The following is a 26,356-nucleotide window of genomic DNA, read 5'->3' as shown; positions in this document are numbered from 1 at the left end:
GATGTTTCGGGCCTAGACCCTTCTAGGCCAAAATGTCAGCCTTCCTGCTCCTCTGATGCTGCTTGGCCTGCTGTTTTCATCCAGCTCTACACTTTGTTATCTCTTTTCTAGGATGCTACCTGGACTGGAAGGTTTGAGTTATAAGGACAGGTTGGACAGGCTGGCACATATTTCTCCTGGAGCATAGGAGACTGAGGGGTGATCTTATAGAAGTTTATGAAATCATGAGGGGCACAGATAAAGTAGATAGCTGACAGCTTTTCCCCATGGTAGGGGCCTCTACAACTAGAGGGCATAGTTTAAGGTGAGAGGGAGCAGAGGTTGGTGAGTGTCTGGAACAGGCTGCCAGAGGTAGTGGTGGAAGCGAATACAATTTTATCATCTAAGAAACATTTAGACAGGTACATGGATGGGATGTATTTGGAAGGATATGGACCAAACACAGGCAAATGGCACTAGTTTAATTATGAAAACTGGGCAGCATGAACAGGTTGGGCTGGAGGGCCTGTTTCCATGCTGTGGATTTTTATGACTCTATAATTCTAGCTGGTTTCTCACCCCCAATTTTCATCATTCAATCATTTGTGGCTTTGATTTCCACCATGTAGGTCCTTACCTTTGGAATTCATTTCCCTCAACCTTACCTGATTCTACCTTCCTCCCTGTTACGTTGCTCCCATAAACCTACAACTGGTGCTCCAACTTTCTGATAGCAGTCCTAACAGCTTGGCAAAAATTTTTTTTTCCACCTTACAGATATTCCGATATTCTTAATGTTACTGATCGACTGTGTGCTAGAACAGTACTTGAATTATAGCTCAAATGGAGATTACATCTTTCAGGGCGCTATGCTTATCGAAAACCAGAGTTAACATTTCGGGTCTGAATTATAGCTCAAATGGAGATTACATCTTTCAGGGCGCTATGCTTATCGAAAACCAGAGTTAACGTTTAGGGTCCGGTGACACTCAGTTCTGAGGAAGGGTCCCTGGACCCGAAACGTCAACTCTGTTTTTTCTTCATAGATGCTGCCAGACCTGCTGAGATTTTCCAGTAACTTCTGTTTTTGTAAGGATGGCAGTTTCCTTCCCTAAAGGACATTAGTGAAACAGATGGATTTTTCCAACAATCGACAATGGATTCCTGGTTCTAATTCCAGATATTTGTTCAAATCAAATTCCACCATCTGCCATGGCAGGATTCAGACCCAGGTCCCCAGAACCTGGGTCAGTGGATTAACAGCCCAGCGATAATACCACTAGGCCACTGTTTTCCCAATTAACATTAGAAAGACAGAGGTGGAGTTACAAACAAAGAATAAGGACAAAGAAAATTACAATACAGGAACAGGCCCTTCGGCCCTCCAAGCTGTATTGACATGCTGCCCGTCACAACTAAAATCCCCTACCCTTCCGGGGACCATATCCCTCTATTCCCATCCTATTCATGTATTTGTCAAGACGCCCTTTAAAAGTCACTATCGTATCTGCTTCCACTACCTCCCCCGGTAGCGAGTTCCAGGCACTGACCACCCTCTGTGTAAAAAACTTGCCTGGTACATCACATTTAAACCTTGCCCCTCGCACCTTAAACGCATGACACCTGGTAACTGACTCTTCCACCCTGGGAAAAAGCTTCTGACTGTCCGCTATGTCCATGCCCTTCACAATCTTGTAGACCTCGATCAGGTCGCCCCTCAACCTCTGTCGTTCCAGTGAGAACAACCCAAGTTTCTCCAACCTCTCCTCACAGCTAAAAGAGTTGTTAGAATTTTTTTTTCCCCAACAAAGGTGATTGAACCACTATCCTGCACTGGCTGAGGTTACTATGAAGGACTCTCCTTCTCTAGGGTGGCGTGTTGGATCAGTGGTTAGCACTGTTGCCTCACAGTGGGTTCGATTCCAGCCTCGGGTGGCTGTCTGTGTGGAGTTTGCACATTCTCCCCGTGTCTGTGTGGGCTTCCTCCTACAGTCCACAGATGTGTTGGTTAGGTGGATTGGCCGTGCTAAATTGCCTGGGATGTGTAGATGAGGTGGGTTATAGGGGGATGGGTCTGGGTGGGATGCTCTGAGGGTCAGTGTGGACTTGTTGGGCTGAAGGGCCTGTTTCCACACTGTAGGGATGCTATTCCATGAATTCAATGCCCCCCCCTTGCCTGAGGCGTGGTGACCCTCAGGTTAAACCACCACCATTTGTCTCTCTCTAATGAGAGAGCAGCCCTATGGTCTGGTAGGACTGTGGTAATTTTACATTTACCTTCAGATTGCGGAGCTCCTGAGGAAGAGATGATAAGGCCCTTTACAAGGGAGTCGAGTAAATATTTAAAAAGGGAGAACAAAGGAAAAACTGTGTAATCATGAAGAAAAGAACTGGGATTCTAGAGATCCTGTAGCAGTTCTGGAAAAGTGTCATTGGAGTCAAAATAATAACTCTGTTTCTCTCTCCATAAATGTTGCCAGATCTGCTGAGTTTCTCCAGCAACTTGTGGGTGTTTTTTTTGGTGTTTCACATCTCCAGTATCTGCAGTTCTTTGTTTTATAATATTGTAGAAGATAGTTCTGTTTGAAGAACTAACATTATTGAGGCAAAATGAGCTGAATGGCTTCCTCCTTTGATTATATTTTAGTGACTCTTGAAATGACACTTAACAACATTACAAATGGATGAGTGGCATGATTGAAGGACCAGTGTCTTTTCAGTTGAGTGTGAGTTATCTGTAATGGACCAGATTCTATAGAATGTAACAGTCCTTTCCTGTAAGTGCAGTGAAATTGGAGAAATTTTAGCCTTCAGTTAATGTTTTATTTCCCCAAATGCTCAGAGTAATTGAGCTGTCTTGTAGAGTTAAAATTGGTATTCTTCAGTCAATCCTGCCCTAATGATGCTTTAAGTTTACGGAATCCTCACACTTACCCTGTACAGTATGAATATAACCTGTAAAACAATAGTCTGTGCTCCGAGTTCTACTTCGTTGATTAATCCTGTGAACAAACAGCAAATTAAATTTTACCAAAATAATTAGAGTCAAGAGATGAACTAACTTAATGCATATCATGCTTTCAACAGAACGCACAAAAATTTATTATGTTTCTGTTTTGGTTTGATGTTAACCTTTCATTCCTATCACATGTATCACTTCCTTGCTCTGTTCATTGGAGAGGATGGGGTACTCACACGGGCCTGAGATTTCAGTAGCAGTGAGGTTGTTGATGTTGGAACTGGAGTCACGCAGCACTTCCTCTAGTAGGTAGGACAGATAGCCATCCACATTCAAGTAGTGACAAGCCAATTATGCATTCATGGTCATTGACATTCAATGCTGTTACCATCACTGAATCCCACACTATCAACATTCTGGGGGTTACCATTGACCAGAAACTCAACTGGACTCATTACATTAACAGAGTGGCTACAAGAGCAGGCCAGAAGCTAGGAATACTGCAGTGTGTAACTCACCCCCTGACTCCTCAAAGCCTGCCCACCATCTACAAGGCACAAGTCAGGAGTGTGATGGAATACTCCCCATTTGCCTGGATGGGTACAGCCCCAACAACACCCAAGAAGCTTGACACCATCCAGGACAAAGCAGCTCGCTTGACTGGCACTACATCCACAAGCATTCACTCCCTCCACCACCAACGCTCAGTAGCAGCAGTGTTTACTATCTACAAGATGCACTGCAGAAATTCACCAAAGATCTTCAGGCAGCACCTTCCAACCACTTCCATCTAGAAGAACAAGGGCAGCAAATATATGAGAACACCATCACCTCCAAGTTCCTGTCCAAGTCACTCACCATCCTGACTTGGAAATATATCGCTGTTCCTTCACTGTAGCTGGGTCAAAAACCTGGAGCTCCCTCCCTAATAGTACTGTGGAACCCACAGCAGGAGGACTGCAGTGGTTCAAAAAGGCAGCTCACCAACACCTTCTCAAAGGCAACCAGGGATTGGCAAGAAATGCTGGCCAGCCAGCAATGCCCACATCCCTCAAATGAATAAAAAAAAAGCATGGCAAACTATGTCCTGGATGAGAACCATGCAGTTGCATTATGGGGGTGAAAGTCATAGTGTCATGACTCCTGATCAGATATTCATCTCCTGAAAACTGGTGGCATCCTCCTCATTGTCTGAGAGTTTCAGGGGTCTGTAGCCACTGCGCTGCCCTCCAACAACACTCACCCCCTCCCCCCACTCTGGAAGCCAACATCCTGCACCCTCACACAATTACCTCTGATCACCCCCTCCGTCACCTTCAATCTTCACTGCATCACTATGGACCCGCCTGCAACCCCCAGCCACCGTGACCCGCTATGTATAAAAGTACATGGAAAAGATGATCATTCATTTATTTGTTGCACCCACCATCATTCCACCTGCGAACTAAATTGCACAGATTGATCCCACGGTGAAAAGCTGACATTGGCATCACACACAGTTAAGTGTCCTGGCCCCAGCTAGTCTCCCACCCCTGAGAGATTCGCCGGATTCCAACCATAGTTACTAGGTTCTGCCAATGTCACTCAGAAACCTCTTCCAGGGTATACTAAGAATGGTCTGAGAGTGATGCTTCCTCGGATTTTCCTCTCCTCTGAAGGGTAGTGTTTACTCCAGGTCGCTATTCCCTGAGGTCAACAACACAGCAAACTAGGAGGAGGCCGAGGTGGATCACCCACCACATTGGAAAATAGGAGCAGTGTTAGGCCATTCAGCCCATCAAAACTGCTCACTATTCAATTAGGTCATAACTAATCATCTACGTCAATGTTACATTCAGATATGATCTCTCTTTCCTTGATATCATTAAACTCTAGAAATGTAATCAACCTCTGCCTTAAATATACTCAATGATTGAGCCTTAACATACCTCTGGAGTAAAGAATTCCAAAGATTCATAATCCTCTGAGTTAAGAAATTCCTTCTCATCTCAGTCCTGAATGACTGAATATGGGTTAACTGACACATGCCACCCTCATGCCCATCTCATAACAGTGGAAAGTAAAATTATTTATTTACCTGCAAGGAATGTTCCAATATCATATGCCCACCATTCACTACAAATCATCAGCATACTGGGAATTGCCAGGCGTAGAAAGTTACCCCATTCCTGCAGGCAGTCAATGGACCAACCTGCAGACAAAACAATTGCGTTACTAACACTGTATAAAGAAGGATGAGAGAAATTTATTTCTAGCTTCCACATCACCTCAACTTTCAAACTGGCTCCACAAGAACCGTAAGACCATGAGAAAAAGGAACAGGAGAAGATTGTTCGATCCCTCGAGCCTGTTCCACATTTAAATTGGATCATGGCTGATCTGAGATTCTTCACATCCACTTTCCTGCCCTTTCCCTGTAACCCTTGATTCCTGACTGATCGAGAATCTATTTACCTCAGCTTTAAACATACATAAGGACTCTGCCCCCACCCCGCTCTGTGGCAAGGAGTTCCAAAGACTCATATCACTCTGAGAAAAGAAATTCCCTCTCATCTCATTCTTAAATTGGCACCTTTTTTCTGACATAATGCCCTCTGATCCTACACTCTTCCATCCTCTAAGCACTTACTCAGTCAAAGCCCCGTTAGAATCCATATGTGTCAATGGGATTGCCTCTCATTCTTCTAAACTCCAGTGAGTAGAGTACCAACCTATTTACGCTTCCTTTAGGGATCATCCTAGTGAACATTCTCTGAACCACCTCCAATGAAATGATACCTTGATCACGATTGATCTGTTTATCTCAATGGATCTGCCATATTAAAAACCTCTTGTGGAGTGTATAATGAGGATTTGAAAGGAAATCGCCCATTCCACACCATGACCCAAAATTGTAAGTGACCTTCCCTGAAACCTACCTGCCCAGGTCTGAACATGCAACTTTTTCCATCGAATGTATCCAAACAGGAGAATAGTTTGACGGTATTGAGAAGTAATATTGGCAACAGCCAAGCCCCTGGAAAACACATTTGTGTGTTAAGTGTGACTTCAAAAGAAGTCAGCTCATTGTATGCTTAACTAGTCAGAAACAGGATTTGAATATACATGAAATTTTAGAATTTCAATACTTCTTGCTACTTACGGCACTCCCAACATTAGCACATAGATGAAAGTGTATTTGATGACAACATTGAAGACGTTGGTGATGAAACCAACAAAAAGCTGACGTATGGTGATCCCCTGAGATACAAACAAAGCAATAAAGCTATTAGTGGAAGTGGCAGAGTGGAAATGTCACTGGACAAGTAATCCAGAACGTTGGGTTATGTTCTGAGGACAAAATAAAGCAAGAAATTTGAAGGAAAGAATTCTAATACAAGAAAAGACCTGAGTTCACCTTATAAAAAACTATCAAATTGAAGATCGACTATCATTCTATCAACAATATATTGACAACAGCTTGTCCATATTGCTAATAACAAAAGAGCTATGGGAAATAACTTTCCACCTTTTGATTCACACCATTGATCTTTGGAGCTTTTTTTCCCTGTCTACATTTTGCAAGCTGTAATTTTTCCATCAAACCACCTGTTGTCCATCTGTCTTCTTCATGAACGAGTGTGTGTATGTGCATTTGGAGCTTTAATGGTTTATAGTTTAAATCATGTTCTAGTAAATTAATAATCTTTTATTTTACTCTGCCAATTGTTAAAGAATAAAGTTAGTTTACAATAAATCGGGTTATTTTCCTGTCAATAAGGAAACCGGGGTGAATTGCTTTTGTCCTGAATAGCAAATTGATTATTTTTATTAAAAATTTTTTATTCATTCATGGGATGAGGGCATTGCTGGCTAGGCAGCATTTATTGCCCATGCCTAATTGCCCAGAGGGCAGTTAAGAGTCGACTGCATTGTTGTGGGTTGGAGTCACATGTAGGCCAAACCAGGTAGAGTCCATGGGATTTTGGATGGCACAGTGGCTCAGTGGTTAGCATTGCTGCCTCAGATACCCAGGTTCAATTCCACCCTCGGGCGACTGTCTGCGTGGAGTTTACGCATTCTCCCCGTGTCTGCGTGGTTTTCCTCCAGGTGCTCCGGTTTCCTCCCACAGTCCAAGGATGTGCAGGTTAAGTGGATTGGCCATGGGAAATGCAGGATTACAGGGAGAAGGCAGGGGGTCTGGGTCTGGTTGAGATGCTGTTTGGAGGGTCAGGGTGAAGTCATTGGGCCAAATGGCCTGCTCCCACACTGTAGGGTTTCTATGATTCTATGATTAGAGGCGTACCTAGCGCAGGAGAAGATGGTTGTGGTTGTGAGACATCAGTCATCTCTGCTGGGGAATATCATTGCAGGAGTTCCTCAGGGTCACGTCCTTGGCCTAACCATTCTCAGCTGCTTCATCAATGACCTTCCGTCCATCATAAGGTCAGAAGTGGTGTGTTCACAGACTGCACAAAGTTCTGCACAATTCATGACTCCTCAGATACTGAAGCGGTCCCTGCCCAAATGAAACAAGATCCTGGACAATGTCCAGGCTTGGGCTGATAAGTGTCAAGTAGTTTGCATCACAGTGCCAGGCAATGGCCATCTCCAACAGGAGAAAATGTAACTCTGGCCCCTTGACATTCAGTAGTATTACCATCAATGAATCCCCAACGATCAACATTGTGGGGGCAATCAGTGAGCAGAAATGGAACTGGAGTAGCCAACAGTGGCATTCAAATCAGACCATAACATTTCAAAAGATGAAGGAGAAATTACTCTCCTCTGATGTGTTAGCCCAATTACTTACAGCAGCTACTGCAGATGGATCCTCCACACAATTAGACACAGAATTCATTTAAGTTTGGGAAGATGGGTCTAGGAAACCTATCCACTCCACGTCAAGAGCACCAACAAAAACAGTCATTTCTTTCCACACTGTAGGGATTCTATGAATCACTCTGGTTGAGACTTCATCGAAAAACTCAAATAAATTTCCCTTTCATCAAGCAATTCAGACTCTACTTGATTAGATTATGACTTTCCAAATGTTCTGCTATTATTTCCTTAAGAATTGATTCCAAATTTGATTTCCAAAAATCGATGTTAGGCTAATCGGCCTATTGTTATCTCTTTTTTTGTCTCCCTCAGATCATTTTTCAATCTTTCGGGACTTCTCCAGAACCCAAAGATTTATACAACTTACAACCAAACTAATAGCGTTATCACTGGACCTAATAATTATTTGGGGACCTTGGTTCAAATCCTACCATGTCAGATAGTGGAATTTGAATTCAATAAAAATTTGGAATTAAGAATCTAATGGCGACCAAGAAACCATTGTTGATTTTTGAGGAAAAAAATCTATCTGGTATCATTAATGTCCTTTAGGGAAGGAATCTGCCATCCTTACTTGGTCTGGCCTACATGTGCCACCAGACCCACGGTTGACTCTCAATTGCCTTCTGGGTAATTAAGGATGGCCAATAAATGCTGGCCCACATCCTATGAATGAATTTAAGAAAAATATTAAAGTGACAATGTTAAGATCTACCTCCTACCACTTGGCTAATTAGCGATAGACTGAGATTCATAAACTGAATGACACTGCAGGAATTTCCACATTCACAGTCTGGTTGATAATCTGACAAAGCAGGTCACCCACCCACCCATTGCAGAAACCATCTGTTTTTATCTCTTTGATTTCAGTGACATGAAAATTGGGCGTCAGTGATCAACTCCACCAATATCCCGCCCAGCAGTGAAGATGGAACTGACCTCCAATAGATCTCTTTGTACTTAGGAATCAGTTTCATTATGTAGCCACTAGGAATATTTGAGGTGAATATCACAGATGCAGTTAAGGAGAAGCTAGATGAGGCCACATGCGAAAGGAAGGAATAAAGGAATCTGTTGGTCAAGTGAAATAGCAAAAGTTGGTCGTAAGATTCTATGTAGCACAAATATCAGCATGGATCTATTGGGCTGAACGCCCTGTTCCTAAGCTGTTAATACTTTGGAATGATGCTTGATTAAATCCACCTTTTCCAGATTAGTTGCTGAATTATTATGAATCTTCTACCAATTCACAATTGATCACCGAAATAAGAGATATGGAACTGACAACTTCCAATGATACAAGAACAGAAATTGCTGGAGAAACTCAGCAAGTCTGACCACATCTGTGGAGAAAGAAACAGAGTTAATGTTTCAAGTCCACTGACCCTTCTTCAGGACTGGACTCGAAACGTTAACTCAGTTTCTCTCTCCACAGATACTGCCAGACCAGCTGAGTTTCTCCAGCAAGTTCTATTGTTGCTTCAGATCTTCAGCATCCACAGTTCTTTGTTTTATTTAACTCCCAATGCTATCTTATTGCATCCCTTTGAAGTAATTTCAAGCACACTCCAACATTCAGTGACTTTTACCTGATTGTGAAGATATCTGAGCTCCAACTGATAAAGAAGTAATGCCTAGGAGAAAATATTGGAAGCAATTAGCAGCAGGTAGTGTATCAATCAGTAATGAAGTAGAAAAGAAAGAGACATTCAGACATTTTTCAAAAGTTTCACCCAGACCTGTGCTGGGTTTCTGTTCACCATGACTACAGCCTATTTGCACAGTCTAAAAGTCTACAATCAGAACTCACATGACACCATGTTATAGTCCAACAGGTTTATTTAAGATCGCAAGCTTTGGGAGCATTGCTTCTTCATCAGGTGAAATAACTTCAAGCATACTTCCAACGTTCGCTTCATCTGATGAAGGAGCAGTGCTCCAAAAGCTTGTGATTTTAAATAAACCTGTTGGACTATAATCTGGTGTCGTGTGATTTCTGACTTTATCCACCCCAGTCCAAAACCATCATCTCCACTTCATAAAAGTCTGTAGGTTTATAGAGTCATAGAGTTATACAGCAAGGAAACAGACCCTTCGGTCCAACCAGTCCATGCCGTATGTAACCCCAAACTAAATTAGTCTCACCTGCCCACTCCTGGCCCATATCCCTCCTAACCTTTCCTATTCATGTACTTATCCAAGTGTCTTTTACATGTTGCAATTGTACCCACATCCACCACTTTCTCAGGATGTTCATTCCACATCTAGACTAGCACTTGTGTTACCTGACTGAGGACAGTACTAGCGAAAGGTCATAGACTTGCTAAATCTGTTTTACTCTCTACAGACAGTGTCTGAACCATTGAGTATTTCTAGAATTCTCTGTTTTTATTTCACATTCCAGTATCTGCATTAATTTGCTTCATCCTGATGAGATGAATAGTAAAATTCCCCCGAAATCCAGGGAAATCCGTTGTGATATTCCTTATTGGATTGTTCTGGCCTGTCCAAATAATGAAGGACTTCCATTCTCGTGCGTGTGTGTGTGTATGTTACAGTCAACAGGCATTCATAACTTACAGGAAGGCCAGAACTACTGATCAGCACGTAGAGTTGAGCTAAGCTGTAAGAAAAGTAGAATATGTTGTTAAAAGCAGGGAAACCGTAGACTATCACTATCTGCAACTGCAGGTAAACTTAACTGAAGTAGTCATGTGTTTGGTGTTTTGTATCTACCTCCCGCTAAGACACAGGAATCAGAGGATGTCTGAGTCTCACTTTCCCAGTTTTTCATCAGGCAGCTCCTTGTGACTGCAAGGACTTGCTGGCAGTTAAACATTCCAACCTCTTCCATCAGGCATGAGATACAAAAGCTTAAACACACGTACCATCAGATTCAAGGACAGATTCTTCCCCGTTGTTATTAGACTCCAAAATGAACATCTCAAAATATTAAATTTGATGTTGATCTCACTCTTTGTGCACCTTCTCTGCGGCCGTAACATTGTATTCCTCGCTCTGTTCTATTACTCTAATGCAGTTTGTATGGTATGATCTGCCTGTACTGCACGCAAAACAAATCTTTTCACTGTAACTAGGTGCATGTGACAATAAGAAATCAAAGCGCAAATCGAACAACTGAAAGATGCCTTCAGCCAGTGAGTTACAGAGCAACACAGACAGGACATATGGAGAGGATTAATGAACTGAAACAGGAACTCTATTGAAATCCCATTTATTCATGAACTGATGAGATTTTGTTTAATTAAGAAGGAAAGATTTTGCATTTAATAGCACCTTTCCAAACAAACAGACGTCCCATTACACTTTACAACCAATGAAATACTTTTGAAGCGTAGTTGCTACTGTAATGACTGACTGAAATGTAAAGAGAGATTGAATCATTAGGAATGTATTCACTGGAGTTTTGATGAATGAGGGGGAATCTCACACAAAAAAAAAACTATAAAATTCTAACAAGACTAGGCAAGTGGGACTGGATTAGTTTGAGAAATTTGGTTGGCATGGAAGAGTTGGACCGAAGGGTCTGTTTTCATGCTATATGACTCTATAACTGGACAGGTTAGATGCAGGAGTGATGTTCCTGATTGTGAGGAAATGCAGAACCAGGGGTCGTAGTTTAAGGATTAGGGGTAAACTTTTTAAGACTGGGATGAGGAGATATTTCTTCACCCAGAACCAACAGAATTCATCACCACTCAAAGTTATTGAGGCCAAAACATTATGTACTTTCAAGAAAAAGGTAGATATAGCTCTTGCAGCTAAATGGATCATTGGATAGTTGGGGGAGGGAGTTGGAGGGAAACGTCAGGATTAGGGTATTGAGCTCGATGATCAGCCACGGTTATATTGAATGCAGAGCAGGCTGAAGGAGATGAATGGCCTACTCCTGCTCCTATCTTCTATGTTTCAATGTTAATGTAGGAAATACAGCAGACAGCTTGCACATGGCAAGTTTCCACAAACACATTGTGATAAGGACCAGACGTGCTTTTTTTAGTGACATTGATTGGAATAAATATCTGCAAGAACACTGCAAATAACTCCCCTTCTCTGTGAAATAGTGCATTACAATGATTGGCATCTACCCAGCAGACAGGTAGAGTGTCGGTTTAATGTCTTATAAGAAAGACCCTCTACCTGCAGCAATGCGGTGTTCTCTCAGCGCTGCACTGGTCTTCCTGTTCAGCACTTGGAGTGGGACTTGAACTCTAAATATTGTGATGCAAAGGCAAAAATGCAACCAACTGAGGCACACTGACCTATCTGCTCCTTTATCTACATTCCATCATCACCTCTCCCCTCTCTCTCTATTTATTTCAGATTCCCCTTCCCCATCTCTGAAAAAGGATCCAGACCCGAAATGTCAGCTTTCCTGCTCCTCTGATGCTGCCTGGCCTGCTGTGTTCATCCAGCTCTATACCTTGTTATCACAAAAGGAAGGTTGTTGTTGTTTGAAAGGTAGATGCAACTGGCTTATCCCACTAGTCTTTATCTAACCTCAGAGCTGCATTTTCTGGGTTTGACAGGTTACTGGAGAAGTTGTAGACACCCTACCGTACCATCATTAACCCTTTAATATGACTCAATGGCTATGGGAAAAGGCTGGAAGGTGGTGTTAAGGATTATCAGATTAACCCTGATCTTATTGAATGATGGAGCAGACTTGATGGGCAAAATGGCCTACTTCTGCCCCTATGAATTATGGTTACAGTCTTATGGAGCCCTTTAGTTGCATTATTTTCCCTTTTGAAATTTAAAATCATTCCTATTCTGTTACGGACCAGACCAGACCAAAATATTTTAAGAAGGTAGCCTAGACTCTAACTTTTTCTTATTTTAAAGGTGATCTGAAATGCCTACTCCAGATGCAATGCAACTAGTCAAACAACTCGACACTAAGCAAAACACAATTAATTTAAACACTATTGTTAAAATATAACAAAAGAAAGAGGAATTTAGAATAACTTACCTCTATTGGAAAACTTAACCAAATAAAATATACATTACCTATTCCTAATTAACTGTTCCAATATAGCAACATCCCATAAATACACCCTTTGGCAAAAAGGCAAGTTCAGACACAGATTCTTACATGCAGTTCTCCAACCCAGGAGGAAACAACATCAAGAAAGATTTCAGCAAAAGTAGCAGCTAGGAATCATTTACTGAAGCTTCCAACTCTTCTGGGACCCCAAACAGCTTCTGACTGCTACAGCTACAAAAAACTAGAAAGCCTAGTCTGTGCGAGCTGGCCACACCCATTCAGCCTGTTAAAAAAAAAATCCAAGGCCTCCTAAGCTGTTTACTTAAGCCGTCTTCAGTGGACAGTTCAGTACCTCTTAAAAACACCAGGACAAAATAATTTCTTAAAGTGACAGCATTGTCACAAAATTCCCATCAAGCAAACAAGGAGACAGCATGTGATTGGTAGATATTCACTGTCGATGCTGTTCCTAACTGGATTGCTTTTCCAAAGAAACAGCCAGGACCTATTCTGAAATGATCCACAAATAGGACGGCATGGTGGCTCAGCGGTTAGCACTGCTGCCTCACAGCGCCAGGCATATGGGTTTGATTCCAGCCTCGAGCAACTTGTAGAGTTTGCACGTTCTGTCTGTGTCTGTGTGGGTTTTCTCTGGGTGCCCCAGTTTCCTCCCACAGTCCAAAGATGTGCAGCTTAGGTGGATTGGCCATGCTAAATTGCTCGTAGTGTGCAGAGATGTGCAGGCTAGTTGGGTTAGCCATGGGAAATGCAGGGTTACAGGAATAGGTGGGTCTGGGTGGGATGCTATCCTTCGGAGGGTTGATGTGGACTCAGTGGGTTGAATGGCCTGCTTCCACACTGTAGGGACTCAATGAAATGCATGCTGATATTCTCTAACTATGGTACTGTTAAAGGTGAAGAGATGGTTGACTCACCATTTCATTAGTTCACTCTTCATGGTCTCTGGTTGATACTGATCCAGCTGAGATTGCAGCCCCCCCCCACACTAAAGGTAGATGGGCAATGATAACCACTATCCCAGCATTCCCTTTGACCCAACACTTGCATTCATTAAACATTTGATGATTGAACCACCAGTCGGTCTCCTTTCTGTGACACAAATGTGATTATTTTGTTTCTCTTTTGCAATAAAATATAAACAAGACTCTCACTTGGCCACTTGAGGAGACTGTTTGAAAGCCAATAAAATGTGTTTAGTGTTTATGAAGAAAGCCCAGCAGGGAAAGCAGGCGATCAGGAGAATGAGAATCCCTCGTTGGAGAATCACTCCGATTCGCTTCAGGTTCTTACTGCCGTAAATTTGAAAATCAGAACAAAACGTTAAAGAGAATTGGATCAATATTGACCAGCGCATCACATTCTGATAGCCACCATTTGTTTTCTACAATGACTAAACTATTGTTGAAAATTTAGAAGATACATTTCACCTAACTAAACCAAAATGACTAAATTCCATTCATGGTTAGGATTAAACAATCCAGATACATTCAGATGAGAACCACAGGAGTATAAAGTGCTTTTGAACTACTTCATTTCTATAACAATGGGAAGAAAGATCAATTGGAAACAAGTATTAGAAAGCTTGGAATTTTAAAAGACAATTTGATCTGTCCATCCTGATCTTCCATTAAACCATTTGCTCCATTATGAATTCTACCTCAGCCCCTAAGGAAATCTTTTGCAAACTTTCTCAATGTTCCCATAAAAACTAGGACCAGGATTAGGCCATTCAGCCCCTCAAGCCTGCTCCACCATTTAATACAGCCATGCAGCTCTCATCTTGGCCTCAACTCCACTTTCCCGCCAGCTCTCCATGTCCCTTCAACCTGCTACTAATTAAAAATCTGTCTACGTCCTTAAATTTACTCAGTGTCCCAGTATCCACCGCATTCTGAGGTAATGACAAGCAGAGACAACAAAGCTCAAAAATATTTCTCAAATGTTTTCGCTTACTTCATGATCAACTTTGGGATGAAAAGCTGATGCCTGTCATTACCAATGTCTAGAATATCCAAAGTCCCCTCATATACCCTTGGATGCTTCATTCCACTCCAGCTGTGGCTCAGAGGATAACATGCTCATCCCTGAATTAGAAAGTTATTTGCTTGCATCCTATTCTGAAGATTAATACCACAAAAATCTAGGATGATATTCCAAGATGCAAGATGGCGCAGACATGGGACGACTCCGTGCGAGCTCCTACAGCAGATCTGACTCTAAAATTTCCTATAATCGTTCTACACTTTTAAACTTAAATTCTAAATCTGTAAAAATTACTAACCTGCAAAGTAACCTGTATGCCTCTAAGTTTTTTTGATCTGTACATCCTTTGCTTACTGTGATCTGCCTGAACTTCTTGTAAACAAAGCTTTTCACTGTATTTTGGTACATGTGATAATAAAATCAATCAGTCAATAGTGCAGTAATAATGGAGCATTGCCTTGTTGGCAGTATTTTGCATAAAATACTAAGCTGTTCTCTTAGATGAATGCTTACTTGTTGTTTCAGAATTGCTGGATCATTTTCCTACCCAAAGCTTAACAGTGTTAAGGACAAGTATAGCAACCTTACACTAGCAATCAATCCTTGCTTCTCCAAATGCATATAAATCCTATCTTTCAGAATTACCTCCAACAACTTACCCACCATCGATGTCAGACTCAAAGATGTATAGTGTTCAGGCTTCTCCTTACAGCCTTTCTTAAACAATGGCACAACATTAGCCACCCTCCAATCCTCCAGCATTTCCTCCGTGTTTATAGATGATACAAGTATCTCTGCTAGGGGCCCCACAATTTCCTCCCTAACCTCCCACAACATCCTGCGATACACTTGATCAGATCCTGGAGATTTATCTACCATTATGTTAAGATTTATTCACCTCTGATATAACAAACTTATTGTAGCTATAAGTATTCACCACCCCTTACATTGCCTGGAGTTAGCTGTACCTACCTGAGATATGAAGGTGTCACATGTCATACACAGGCCAATACCTACGGAGGTACCTAATACACTAATTATCTGTCCAAAAGAATAAAGAAAAGGAAGCATTTAACAATATTGTCATACATACAATGCAAATAAGTTATAAAATAACAGTAAGTAGGATTTTATTTGTTTTCTTTTTGCCCATTCTTTACTTTTTGTCTCTCCTTCTTCAATAGGTGCCAATTCATAATACTCTTTACTTTGCTTCAGACTCGACTGATTCAATGTTTTTTCTAGCTGGCATCCAATCTTCCAACTCCCCTAATCTTGAGCACACCCAAAACTCTGTTTCCCGACCTCAAACTTCTCCCAAGTTCCATGAGTTTGTTCCCTTGACCTCCGTTGGCTCCCAAGTCCAATCTACGCCTCAACGTTAGAATTCTTATTTGTCAGTTCTATCCCTACAACACTGTAAACTAAACTAAATATTTCAGGGCGGGGTTGTTGGAAAATTAGAAAATCAGAGTGAAAGGACAAGGCAGCTCAGTGATGAGAAGAGAAAAGGAAGGGACAGAATGTATGCGTGTTATATTGCATCAAGGAATCATAAAAGAGTCAGGACATTTGATGAGACAGCAAACTTAAAGGCTTTGTATTTGAATGCATGAAGCATTCAGGACAAGATTAACGAGTTAACCATGCAAATTCAGACAAACGTGAATGATTTGCTGATGATCACTGAGACATGGTTGCAGGGAGACCAGGTTTAGGAATTGAATATCAAGTGTAGTCAGTGTTTCAGAAGGATAGACAGGAAGGAAAGGGAGGTGATGTAGCTTTGTTAGTAAAGGACGAGATCAGTATTGTGGTGAGAAATTTAAACAGCACTGAAGATCAAGATGTAGAATCAGTCTGGGTAAAATAACAAATAGCAAGGGAAAGAAGTCCCTGCTGGGAGTAATCTATAAGTCCTCAAACAGTAGTCCAACAGTGGGGCATAGTATAAACCAGAAAGTGCTACGGGCTTGTAAGAAAGATACAGCAGAAATCATGGGTGATTGTAATATGTCGACTGGATTAATCAAATTGACAAGGGTAGACTCAAAGGAGAAAGTATTATTGAATGTATTAGAGATTGTTTCTTGTAGCAATATATTGTGCAACAAATCGGGGGAAGATTGGAAAAATGCTAATATAATTCCCTTTCAAAAAGGGAGGGAGGTAGAAAGTAAGAAACTATAGACCATTTCTCATTGGAAAATTATTAAAATACATTATTAAGAAACTAATAATAGGACATTTGGAAAGACAAAAATCCATGAGTGTCAGCACAATTTTATGAAGGTAAATCATGTTTGACTAATTTGCTAGAGTTCTTTGAAAATTAACAAGCAAGGTGGGCAATGGAGATTCTGTAGATGTAGTATATCTGGACTTCCACAAGACATTTGATAAGGTATTGCAAAAGGTTTACACATAAGGTGAGATCACATGGGGTTAGGATAATTTATTATTTTGGATGGAGGATTGGCTAACATAAGAACATAAGAAATAGAAACAGGAATAGGCCATCCGGCCCCTCGAGCCTGCTCCACCATTCAATAAGATCATGGCTGATCTTTTCATGGACTCAGCTCCACTTACCCACTCACTCACCATAACCGTTAATTTCCTTACTATTCAAAAATCTATGTTTTGCCTTAACAACATTCAACGAGGAAGCCTCAACTGCTTCACTGGGAAGGGAATTCCACAGATTCACAACCCTTTGGGTGAAGAAGTTCCTCCTCAACTCAGTCCTAAATCTGCTCCCCCTTACTTTGACGCTATGCCGTCTAGTTCTAACGTTCAAAAATCTAACCAACAGAAAGCAGAGAGTTGAGATAAATAGGTCTTTTTCTGATTGGCAAAACGTAGTTAAGCGGGTGCCACAAGGTTCAGTCCTTGGGTCCCCAACTATTTACAATCTACATTGATGGCTTGGGTGCAGGGATAGAAGGACTATAGCCAAATTTGCAAACAACACTAAAATTGGGGGAAAGTAAGTTGCAATGAAGAAATAAGAAATTTACAAATGAATGTGAATAGGTTTGGTGAATGGGCCAAAAATTGGCAGGTGAAGTTTAATGTGGATAAATGTGAGATTACCCACTTTGGCCAGAAAGGAAACTTACTATCTAAATGGAAAGAAACTTCAGAATGCTTTGGTGTAAAGGATCAAGGTCCCATGCATCAATTGCAGAAAACTAGTATGCAGGTATAGCAGGTAATAAGGAAGGAAAATGGAATTTTGCCATTTATTGCTAACAGAATTAAGCATAAAAGTAAGGAAGTGTTGCTGCAACTGTACAAGGCATTTGTAGGACTGCACTTGGAGGATTGTGTACGGTTTTGGTCCCCGTAGTTCAGGAGGACTGTTGTTGCATTAGAGTCAGTTCAGAGGATGTTCACTGGATTGATTCCAGAGATGAGGGGTTTGTCTTATGAGGAGAGATTGACCAGTTTATACTGTCTGGAGTTTAGAAGAAAGAGAGGAGATCTAATTGAGATATATAAGATGCTAAAGGGGATTGACAAAGTAGATGTGGAGAGGATGTTTCTTCATGTGGGGCACTCTAGAAAGAGAGGTTATAGTTTTAGGATAAGGGATGGCAGATTTAAAACAGGGATGCGGAGAAATTACTTCTCTGAAAGGGTCATGAATCTGTGGTATTTACTACCCCAGAGCATGATGGATGCTGGGACATTGAATAAAGTTAAGGAGGCAGTAGATAGATTTTTAATTTGTAATGGGTTGAAGGGTTATGGGTAGCAGGCAAAAAAGTTGCATTGAGGCTGAGATGAGATCAGCCATGATTGTATTCAATGACAGAACAGGTTCAAAGGGCTGAATGGCCTACTCCTGCTCCTAGTTCTTATGCTTTTATGTCTCATACTGAGATCTGTGTGTTTCTCTAGTTCAGGCCTTTTGTGTATTGCCCACTTCCTTCACTAAACTATAGGCAGTTGTGCTTTCATGTGCTTGGTCGTGACTCCAGAATTTCCACCGTAAATCTCTGTCTCGTCTACTGGCTCTCCTGCTGTAGAGATATTCCTTAAAAAACACACCGCTTTAGTGTCTTCAACATTGATTAAGTGTTAAAGCCTTTTTTTGTCTGATTACCCCCGTGAGAATTTCCCTAGGACCTATTACAATGTTAATATGCTATATAAATGCAAGTTGTTGTTGGTGTTGGTCCAGTTCCATGAACCTCACCAGCCAGCGATTGCCCGACACAAGTGAGCCGTCCTCCTGTGTGAGCCAGAGGGTGAACTCCCCATGGACTGCATTAAGACGGAGCCCAGTCTCACCCTCACCCAATGCCCCCCACACACATGGGACTTCCAGGATGGGTCACAGACAATGGTGATGAGCTGGAACACCGAGCTGATGTTCCTGTTCTTTAGCCTGGGGTCACTGAAGCAACTGCTGGGCTCTAGTGGCCCTTCCATTGAGAGCAGCAGGTAAAGACCAGGCTTTTTCACAAAGAACATCTCATCAGCTGATAAAGGCACTGAGCTCGAAACTGGTAGGAAGCAATGCAATTTCATCGTTATTTTAGTAAATGAGCACATTCTTAACATAAACTCACCAAAGTAGCAAGACTGACCGCAATCAATTCAATTTTTCCTAAATGTCCACTGAATACAAAGTTGACAATATTTAGGAGAGCTACCATCAGCCTTGGCAAAATCTATGAAAGGAAATGAATGAGAAATAACATTTACAGTCAATTAATTTTAATCATATTCTTTTAATTCTAGGGAATATTTGAATTCAATCAATAACGTTTCTTACTGAAAGAAATTGTCTTTTGTCCTTCTCAAATATAGTTACAGTTTTCCAATGATTTCATTGAAGTTTTAAAAATCATGAAGGAAAGAGGTAAGGTTGATGCAGGCAAATTCACTGATAAAAAGCTCAAGAATTAGGACGCACAAGTGAGAAATGATTGTTTTAGAAGTAATAAAATAAAGAAAAGCATTGGATTTTCACTTTTAAATAGGGCCACCTGTAAGGCGTATCTCTGAATAGAGTAAGCAAATTGTATAAATAGAGTGAGTGAATAATGGATAAATGGATGAACGGAAATTGGGCACAGAGGAGGGCATTGTATAAATGGGGGACTGTTATGAGGCCTGCAAGAGCAGGAAACATAGTCTGCAGGGTGACTGAGTTATGCAGGGTACAAAGTTCCACTGGCAAACTGCACTGCAGAGATTAATTCAATGGTATCTCCATAACATTGCATGCACCCCACACCAGCATTGATATTTGAAGCACTGAATTGTCATTTGCGTAAACCTTTTTGTTTCAAAAAAGCGATAGGGTTAGGGTTATGGTTAGGGTTATGGTTAGGGTTAGGTGAGATGAAGTCAGCAGAACACATGAATTTTGAGGTGTCCTGTTTGTTGAAAGGTGGCGTCACCACCTGGCTGTGTGCAGTTGAGCTTGAGCTTCCTTATTTATCTCTATGGCACAAGCGAGGCGAGTAGGAGAAGATGGAAGGAATTGGGCATGGGTTGGCACCCTGAGTGTGGTGAGGGTCTAGGGTAGGTGCCGTAAGGGTAAGAAAATGTGGCAACTAACAGGTGGCATCAGTGATATGAGTCGATCGCATGATGTTGTCTGACAGAGGGTTTTGTGTTCACCTACAACATGTCAATTACCGCTTTGAGAGAGGGACAGCTGAGCCTACAAGTTCCCATGAGAGTGGCAAATATAACATTGCACACAATCATGAATATTCAATAAAAAGTGAATAGAAACTACAATATTGGGGTGGCACGGTGGCTCAGTGGTTAGCACTGCAGCCTCACAGCGGCAGGGACCCGGGTTCGATTCCACCCTCGGGCGACTGTCTGTGTGGAGCTTGCACATTCTCCCCGTGTCTGCGTGGGTTTCCTCCGGGTGCTCCAGTTTCCTCCCACATTAGCTTCCATACATGTTGTCAGCTTTGCATTCAGTGGACATTTAGATGTGCGGGCTAGGTGGACTGGCCATGCTAAATTGCCCGTAGTGATCAGGGATGTGTAGATTAGGTGGGGTTATAGGGTTATCAGGGGATAGGTCTGGGTGGGATGCTCTGAGGATCGGTGTGGACTTGTTGGTCCAAAGAGCTTGTTTCCACGCTGTAGGGATTCTATAAAAATTGTTCCTTCTATAATAAGGGAAATGTGTCCAACTGCCCTGTAACCATGTATGCTCTGATACATTTAGCAGTTTGAATAAACTAGTCTCAACAAATAATGATGATGCACAGATGAACGAAGTGACTCCAATGTTATGTGCACCAGTGAAATTGAAATTACTCTAGTTCACCTTTGTACTGTCAATAACTAATAGCAAGGGATTTGGGCAGCAAACTGTGAGGAGCAACCTCCAAGGAGGTTCTTTTGTGGGCTGCCCATCAGCGTTTCATCACTGGCTGATGACAGGTTCCTCCACTGAAGATCTCACACCCCTCACTACATCGCGTGATCACATATATTTATTCTGCACTGCAACAGCTCTTTAAAATGTAATTGGACTCAACGTGAGAATCTGTGCAAAGCAAGAGACCGAAATGCTACCCATGGCTAGTTCTGTGACTGGGAGCAGTGTAGCCCTGAAAACGTTCTGCTCAATGACTTATAGAGCCATAATTGAAGGAGATGATATACATGGGTTTACTAATCAGAGAAAGTGGAGTGTGAAGTAGGATATTAGGTGGCTGTAAACTCACCATAGGCCCAACCAGTTTGAATATATTTTTGACTTCCTGCCAAAAATTGATAGGAAACCACCCCCTTATGGTTCTCAAGAACAAGTTGCTGCAGGGTCCACACTTTTGGACAGCATTGTCAGGGTTCTGTTCCATTGAATTCTTCACTTTTCCAATCCTTCACTGCAAAAGGAAAATAATTCAGTTATTTTACTTCTTGCATTTGGATATCCCCTTCCCACAGCCCCGTTCTACCTACCATCCCAAGCATATTACCCCCCTTTCAGGGGCTTCCCTTTCAGTGCAGCATATGGTGACAATCTAACATCGATTTCCAAGTCTAGAATTTTGCTTGACTTTCAATGGTTGTTCTTTCAGAGCTGCAGGATTTTCACCATCCATGTTTAGGAGCCAATGTTGTTGCAGAATTGCTACATGTAAATAATCACACATTAATTACATGATTAATCAGTTTCTCTCTCCAGCGTTGCTGGCAGGCCTGCTGAATGTTTCCAGCATGTTCAATCTCTGTTACAAGCAGTAGTTGTATTAAGTTTTTGAAAGCTTCCATTGTTGCTGATGAAGTCTTATTAATGATTTTCTGGTGTCCATTCAAGTGACATAGTGAAATGAAGGAAATACTCAGAGTTCTGTCGGATATGATCTACACTGAGAAGTTGCGTTCATGCATTATCTCCTAAAATGGTCACTTTTCGGAATGAAAGGACAATTTGTAATTCCTTGCTTTACTGTCTCACGAGATTGGTTTGGCTTAAAAAGTCATACTGTTGGTAGAAAAGGCTAAAGGTAAAAATTTGGCGTCCTCACCTACATGTCACTCATTCCCTTATACACTAAATACTTATGAAACTTAAACAACTTCAACACAAACAGCCAAATGGATAAAGTATTGGTTACATGGCTATTAATTTGCCCTTTAATAATGACCAGTTACTTACATAGGAACAGGAATATTCAGCCCACTTTTGATCTGTAGCCTCACCCAATATCCTTGTCTTTGGCTCATATCCCTTCATACCTTTGCTTAACAAAAATTTACCTATTTCAGATTTAAAATTAACAGCTGATCACCAATTAATTCTCCATTATGTACTCTCGCAAGTGTTGCTCAGATGTTTGCACATTATAGCAGCGTTCTATGCTTCAAAAGTAGTTCATTCTGTTAAAATTTAATTAAATGAAAAAGTAAAAGAGCAAGCAAAAGAGCTGGCCAATAAAATAATTTTAAAGTGTAGTTACAGTGGGATTCTAGAAATGTAGCCAATTTGCACACAGAAAGCTCCCAGAAATTCCAAAGTGACAAAACCAATTTAAATGATCAATTGTAATCCAGTGAGTTGTGAATATACAGATAATGAGAAAAGGGTTTTAGGATAACTTGCAGACAATATTGTAATGAATCAAGATATTTGTAGCTTTTATTTTATTGGCTTCCTAATACAACTGGAATTCTGATGTATATTTCAACAAAGCGGTGAGTGTAGTTGTATCTGGCATTCTCCCACATCTAGATAATTATGAAATAATTATGGATAAATTGCGGAGAACATGTAAGTTAAAATCCCTGCTTGGTCTGCAATGGTAGTTTGCATTTTGTGCTTTTCTTGCTTTCGAGAATCCTCAATACAACACAATTCAACAGATCCTTACAGAAAAGATCATGCAAAAGGAAGAATGCTTCAGATATTCATGAGGTGTTCCTGACTTCGGGGCATCTCATTTACTGTCAAATAAGTCGGAATGGAATATCATTTTAGATGTCACAAAAAAAAAGTATCTGGTGTTTTGTGATGTGAATTGAGTCATTCAGATTAAATGAGTAAATGTTTGCAAAACCATTAGTTGACCTGGAACATGCTGTATGGGTTTACAGACATCAAGTCATAGAGGTCTACAGCACTGAAAATGGCCCTTCAGCCCATCAAGCCTGAGCCAGTCCCATTTTCCAGTTCTTGGCCCATAGCCCTACATGCCTTGCCAAGTGTAAAACTAAATATTTGTTAAATGTTGTAAGGATTTCTGCCTGCACCACCATTGTAGGCAGTGAATTTCAGATTCCCACCACCCTCTGAGTGAAGAAAGTCTTCCTCACATTCTCTCTAAACCTCCTGCCCCTTACCTTAAATCTATACACCCAGAGTCATTGAACCCTCCATAAAAGGAAAAAGTTTCTTCCCGTCTATCCTGTCTACATGTCTCATAATTTTATACATCTCAATCATGTCCTCTTTCAGAGACTTCTACTCCAAGGAAAACAACTCCAGACTGTTCAGTCTCTCTTCATATATGAAACTCTCCAGCCCAGGCAACATCCTGGTAAATCTTTGCACCCTCTCCAGTGCTATGACATCCCTCCTATAATGTGGATTCCAGAACTTGCACACAATACTCCAGATATTGCCTAACAAATGTTTTATACAGTTCCAGCATAACCTCCCTGCTCTTAAACTCAATGCCCTAACTAATAAAGGGCAGTTTGCAATGGGTTCCATGTCAACTCAACTGGATTAATTACATTTTATGAGGTAATCAACGTGTAGCTAAATGGAATGGCAAGGATGTTAATATTCATGCCACTGTAAATTTTTAAAGACATCTTCATTCAAAGAATATGGCTTGTTACTGCCAAGGCCAGCACTAATTGCTCATTGGAGAATGAAATATCCCACAGCCTTTTTCAATCAAGAGTAAAGAGCCTCACGCACAACGTTAACATTTATAACCCCAGCTTGGCCAATACCCTGCAGAGAATAACGGCCATCAGGACAGTCAATGGAGAATTTGATACAGTTTCATCTCACACCGAGCGGGAACAGACTACATGGAGAGACACCGAGATGTCGTCATTTAACATGCAGTGTACACCAAATTCACTTTCTCCTAGCCTGTCCAAATATATTTGCCAAGAAACTGTCAGATAGAAGAGTCCACCATAAATTTCCTACAATCACATTCAGTACAGACAGCCTGGGTCAGTGCTGTTACAAAAACAGAGTGAAGCTTCCTGCTGCTTAATTCCTCCTGTTACAGGATGAGCTTGATTCAGGTTGCTGAATTACAGTCTAACATATACTTTTCCAAATGCTTTTAAATAGTTGTTTATTAGAACCTTACCTGAAGCACTTTGTTCTACAACTTCTGTCAGAAAGGTTTCTGAACGATACGTCACGGTTCGGCACATATAACACACATAACCATGCCAAAACTGAGCCTGACAAAATTTACAACCACAAATGCTGACAACTGGCTGCTTTGCAAATTGAGTTTGCAAAATACTTTACGTAAAGACGGCTCGTTTATGCCTATATTATTAAAGATTTTCGGGTTTGCTTTCTCGAGCGCGTGTGCCTGACTGTCTATCTATTTTGGGTGTATCTTTAAAAAGGATGGTTTTTTGAAGCCCATGGTTGATACTATATACTATTTTGGAGATCCTTTACATTTTATCAAATAAGTTTGAAGATTTGAATAACCTGCTTAGAAGAGCTTGAACTCAGGACAGTTTAAAATTGTTAAAGGAAGTTTGCATGTTTCCCACACCCAATGCTAATGGAACATGTTGGTCATGCAGGGGCATGTAAATATTGGGAAAGGACAAGACCAGGCTTCATTGTAATGCTGACTGTTGTTGCATGGCCTGTTGGCAGCTGCTGTTAACGCTCGAACATGGAGAATGGCCTTGTCGGTAAAGTGCAAGAAGAGTTGGAACTGTACCCCAGCCAGTTCATTGAAGCAAGCCAACAAGGACATCAGAAATAGGAGCAGGACTAGGCTATACAGTCTGTCCAACTTGCTTCACCATTTAATGAAGGTTATGGTTGATCTTTGACTCAACTCCACTTCCATCACATGATCCCAGATCCCTTCATGTCTTTGTGCCAAATGTCAGTCCTGAATTCCCTCAATAATTGATCATCCACAGTCGAGAATTCCAAAGAATTACAAATCTCTGACTGACATTAGCACTCATCTCACTCCAAACTAACCAACTCCTTATTCTTCAACTGTGTCCCTGGTTCTAGACCGTAACCAGTCAAGCCACTTAAGAATTTTAATCATTTTACTGAAGTCACCTTTCATTTTTCTTATCCCTATAAGAGTACAGGACCAGTGTGTTCAATCTCTCCTCATAGAGTAACCTTCTTACTCCAGTGGTCAGTCTAATGAACTTTTACTGCAACTACATCCTTCCTTGGGTAAGGAGACCAAAGCTCTATGAAGTATTCCAGATGTTATCTCACCAAAACCGTAAGGAATTGCAGCAAGACACAAGCCAATCCTATTGAAACGTAGACTAACATGCCTCTTGCCATCCTATGTGCCTACTCTACCTTCCTGCTAACTTTCTCTCATTCACATACAGACAATGTGTCACTGGACTCGAAGCATTAACCCTGTTTTTCTCTACTCAGATGAGGCCAGACTTGCTGAGTATATATTTCTCTCTGTTTATGTTTCAGATTTCCAGCATCTGCAGTTCTTTATTTTATTTTATCAGTGCCTCATCTTTTTAACAAAATAAACTCTGTATTTCCTAGCTTCCAGAATGCCCGTGGCTGATTGTTTTTATTCACTCACTGGATGAGGATGTTGCTGGCCAGGCAGCATTTATTGCCCATCCCTAATTGCCCAGAGGGCAGTTCAGAGTCAACCACATTGCTGTGGGTCTGGAGTTACATGTAGGCCAGACCAGGTAAGGATGGCAGTTTCCTTCCCTAAAGGGCTTTAGTGAGCCAGATGGGGTTTTCCAACATTTGACAATGGATTCATGGTCACCATTAGATTCTTAGTCCCAGTTATTTTTTATTGAATTCAAATTCCACCATCTACCGTGGCAGGATTCAAACCTGGGTCCCCAGAACATTAGATGGG

At 41.3% G+C, this 26,356-nt stretch overlaps 1 protein-coding gene across 1 annotated transcript in view; it reads right to left on the bottom strand.

Annotated features, from left to right (window-relative positions):
- Nucleotides 1-26,356, bottom strand: part of LOC125486120 (multidrug and toxin extrusion protein 1-like) — a 52,939-nt gene that overhangs the window by 13,313 nt on the left and 13,270 nt on the right. The window contains exons 3-10 of the mRNA XM_048612340.1: nt 15,743-15,812; nt 13,940-14,087; nt 10,340-10,382; nt 9,349-9,393; nt 6,081-6,178; nt 5,857-5,954; nt 5,016-5,129; nt 2,914-2,981 (exon numbers count right to left, since the gene is read on the bottom strand). Coding sequence (XP_048468297.1) covers nt 2,914-2,981; nt 5,016-5,129; nt 5,857-5,954; nt 6,081-6,178; nt 9,349-9,393; nt 10,340-10,382; nt 13,940-14,087; nt 15,743-15,812 — 684 coding nt within the window. The remainder of the gene's footprint in view (nt 1-2,913; nt 2,982-5,015; nt 5,130-5,856; nt 5,955-6,080; nt 6,179-9,348; nt 9,394-10,339; nt 10,383-13,939; nt 14,088-15,742; nt 15,813-26,356) is intronic.

This window comes from Rhincodon typus, chromosome 26 (genome assembly GCF_021869965.1).
Source record: "Rhincodon typus isolate 14 chromosome 26, sRhiTyp1.1, whole genome shotgun sequence".
NCBI classification, from domain to species: domain Eukaryota; kingdom Metazoa; phylum Chordata; class Chondrichthyes; order Orectolobiformes; family Rhincodontidae; genus Rhincodon; species Rhincodon typus.
Note: the sequence above shows the minus strand (reverse complement) of the source record. Positions and strands in the feature narration are given on the sequence as shown.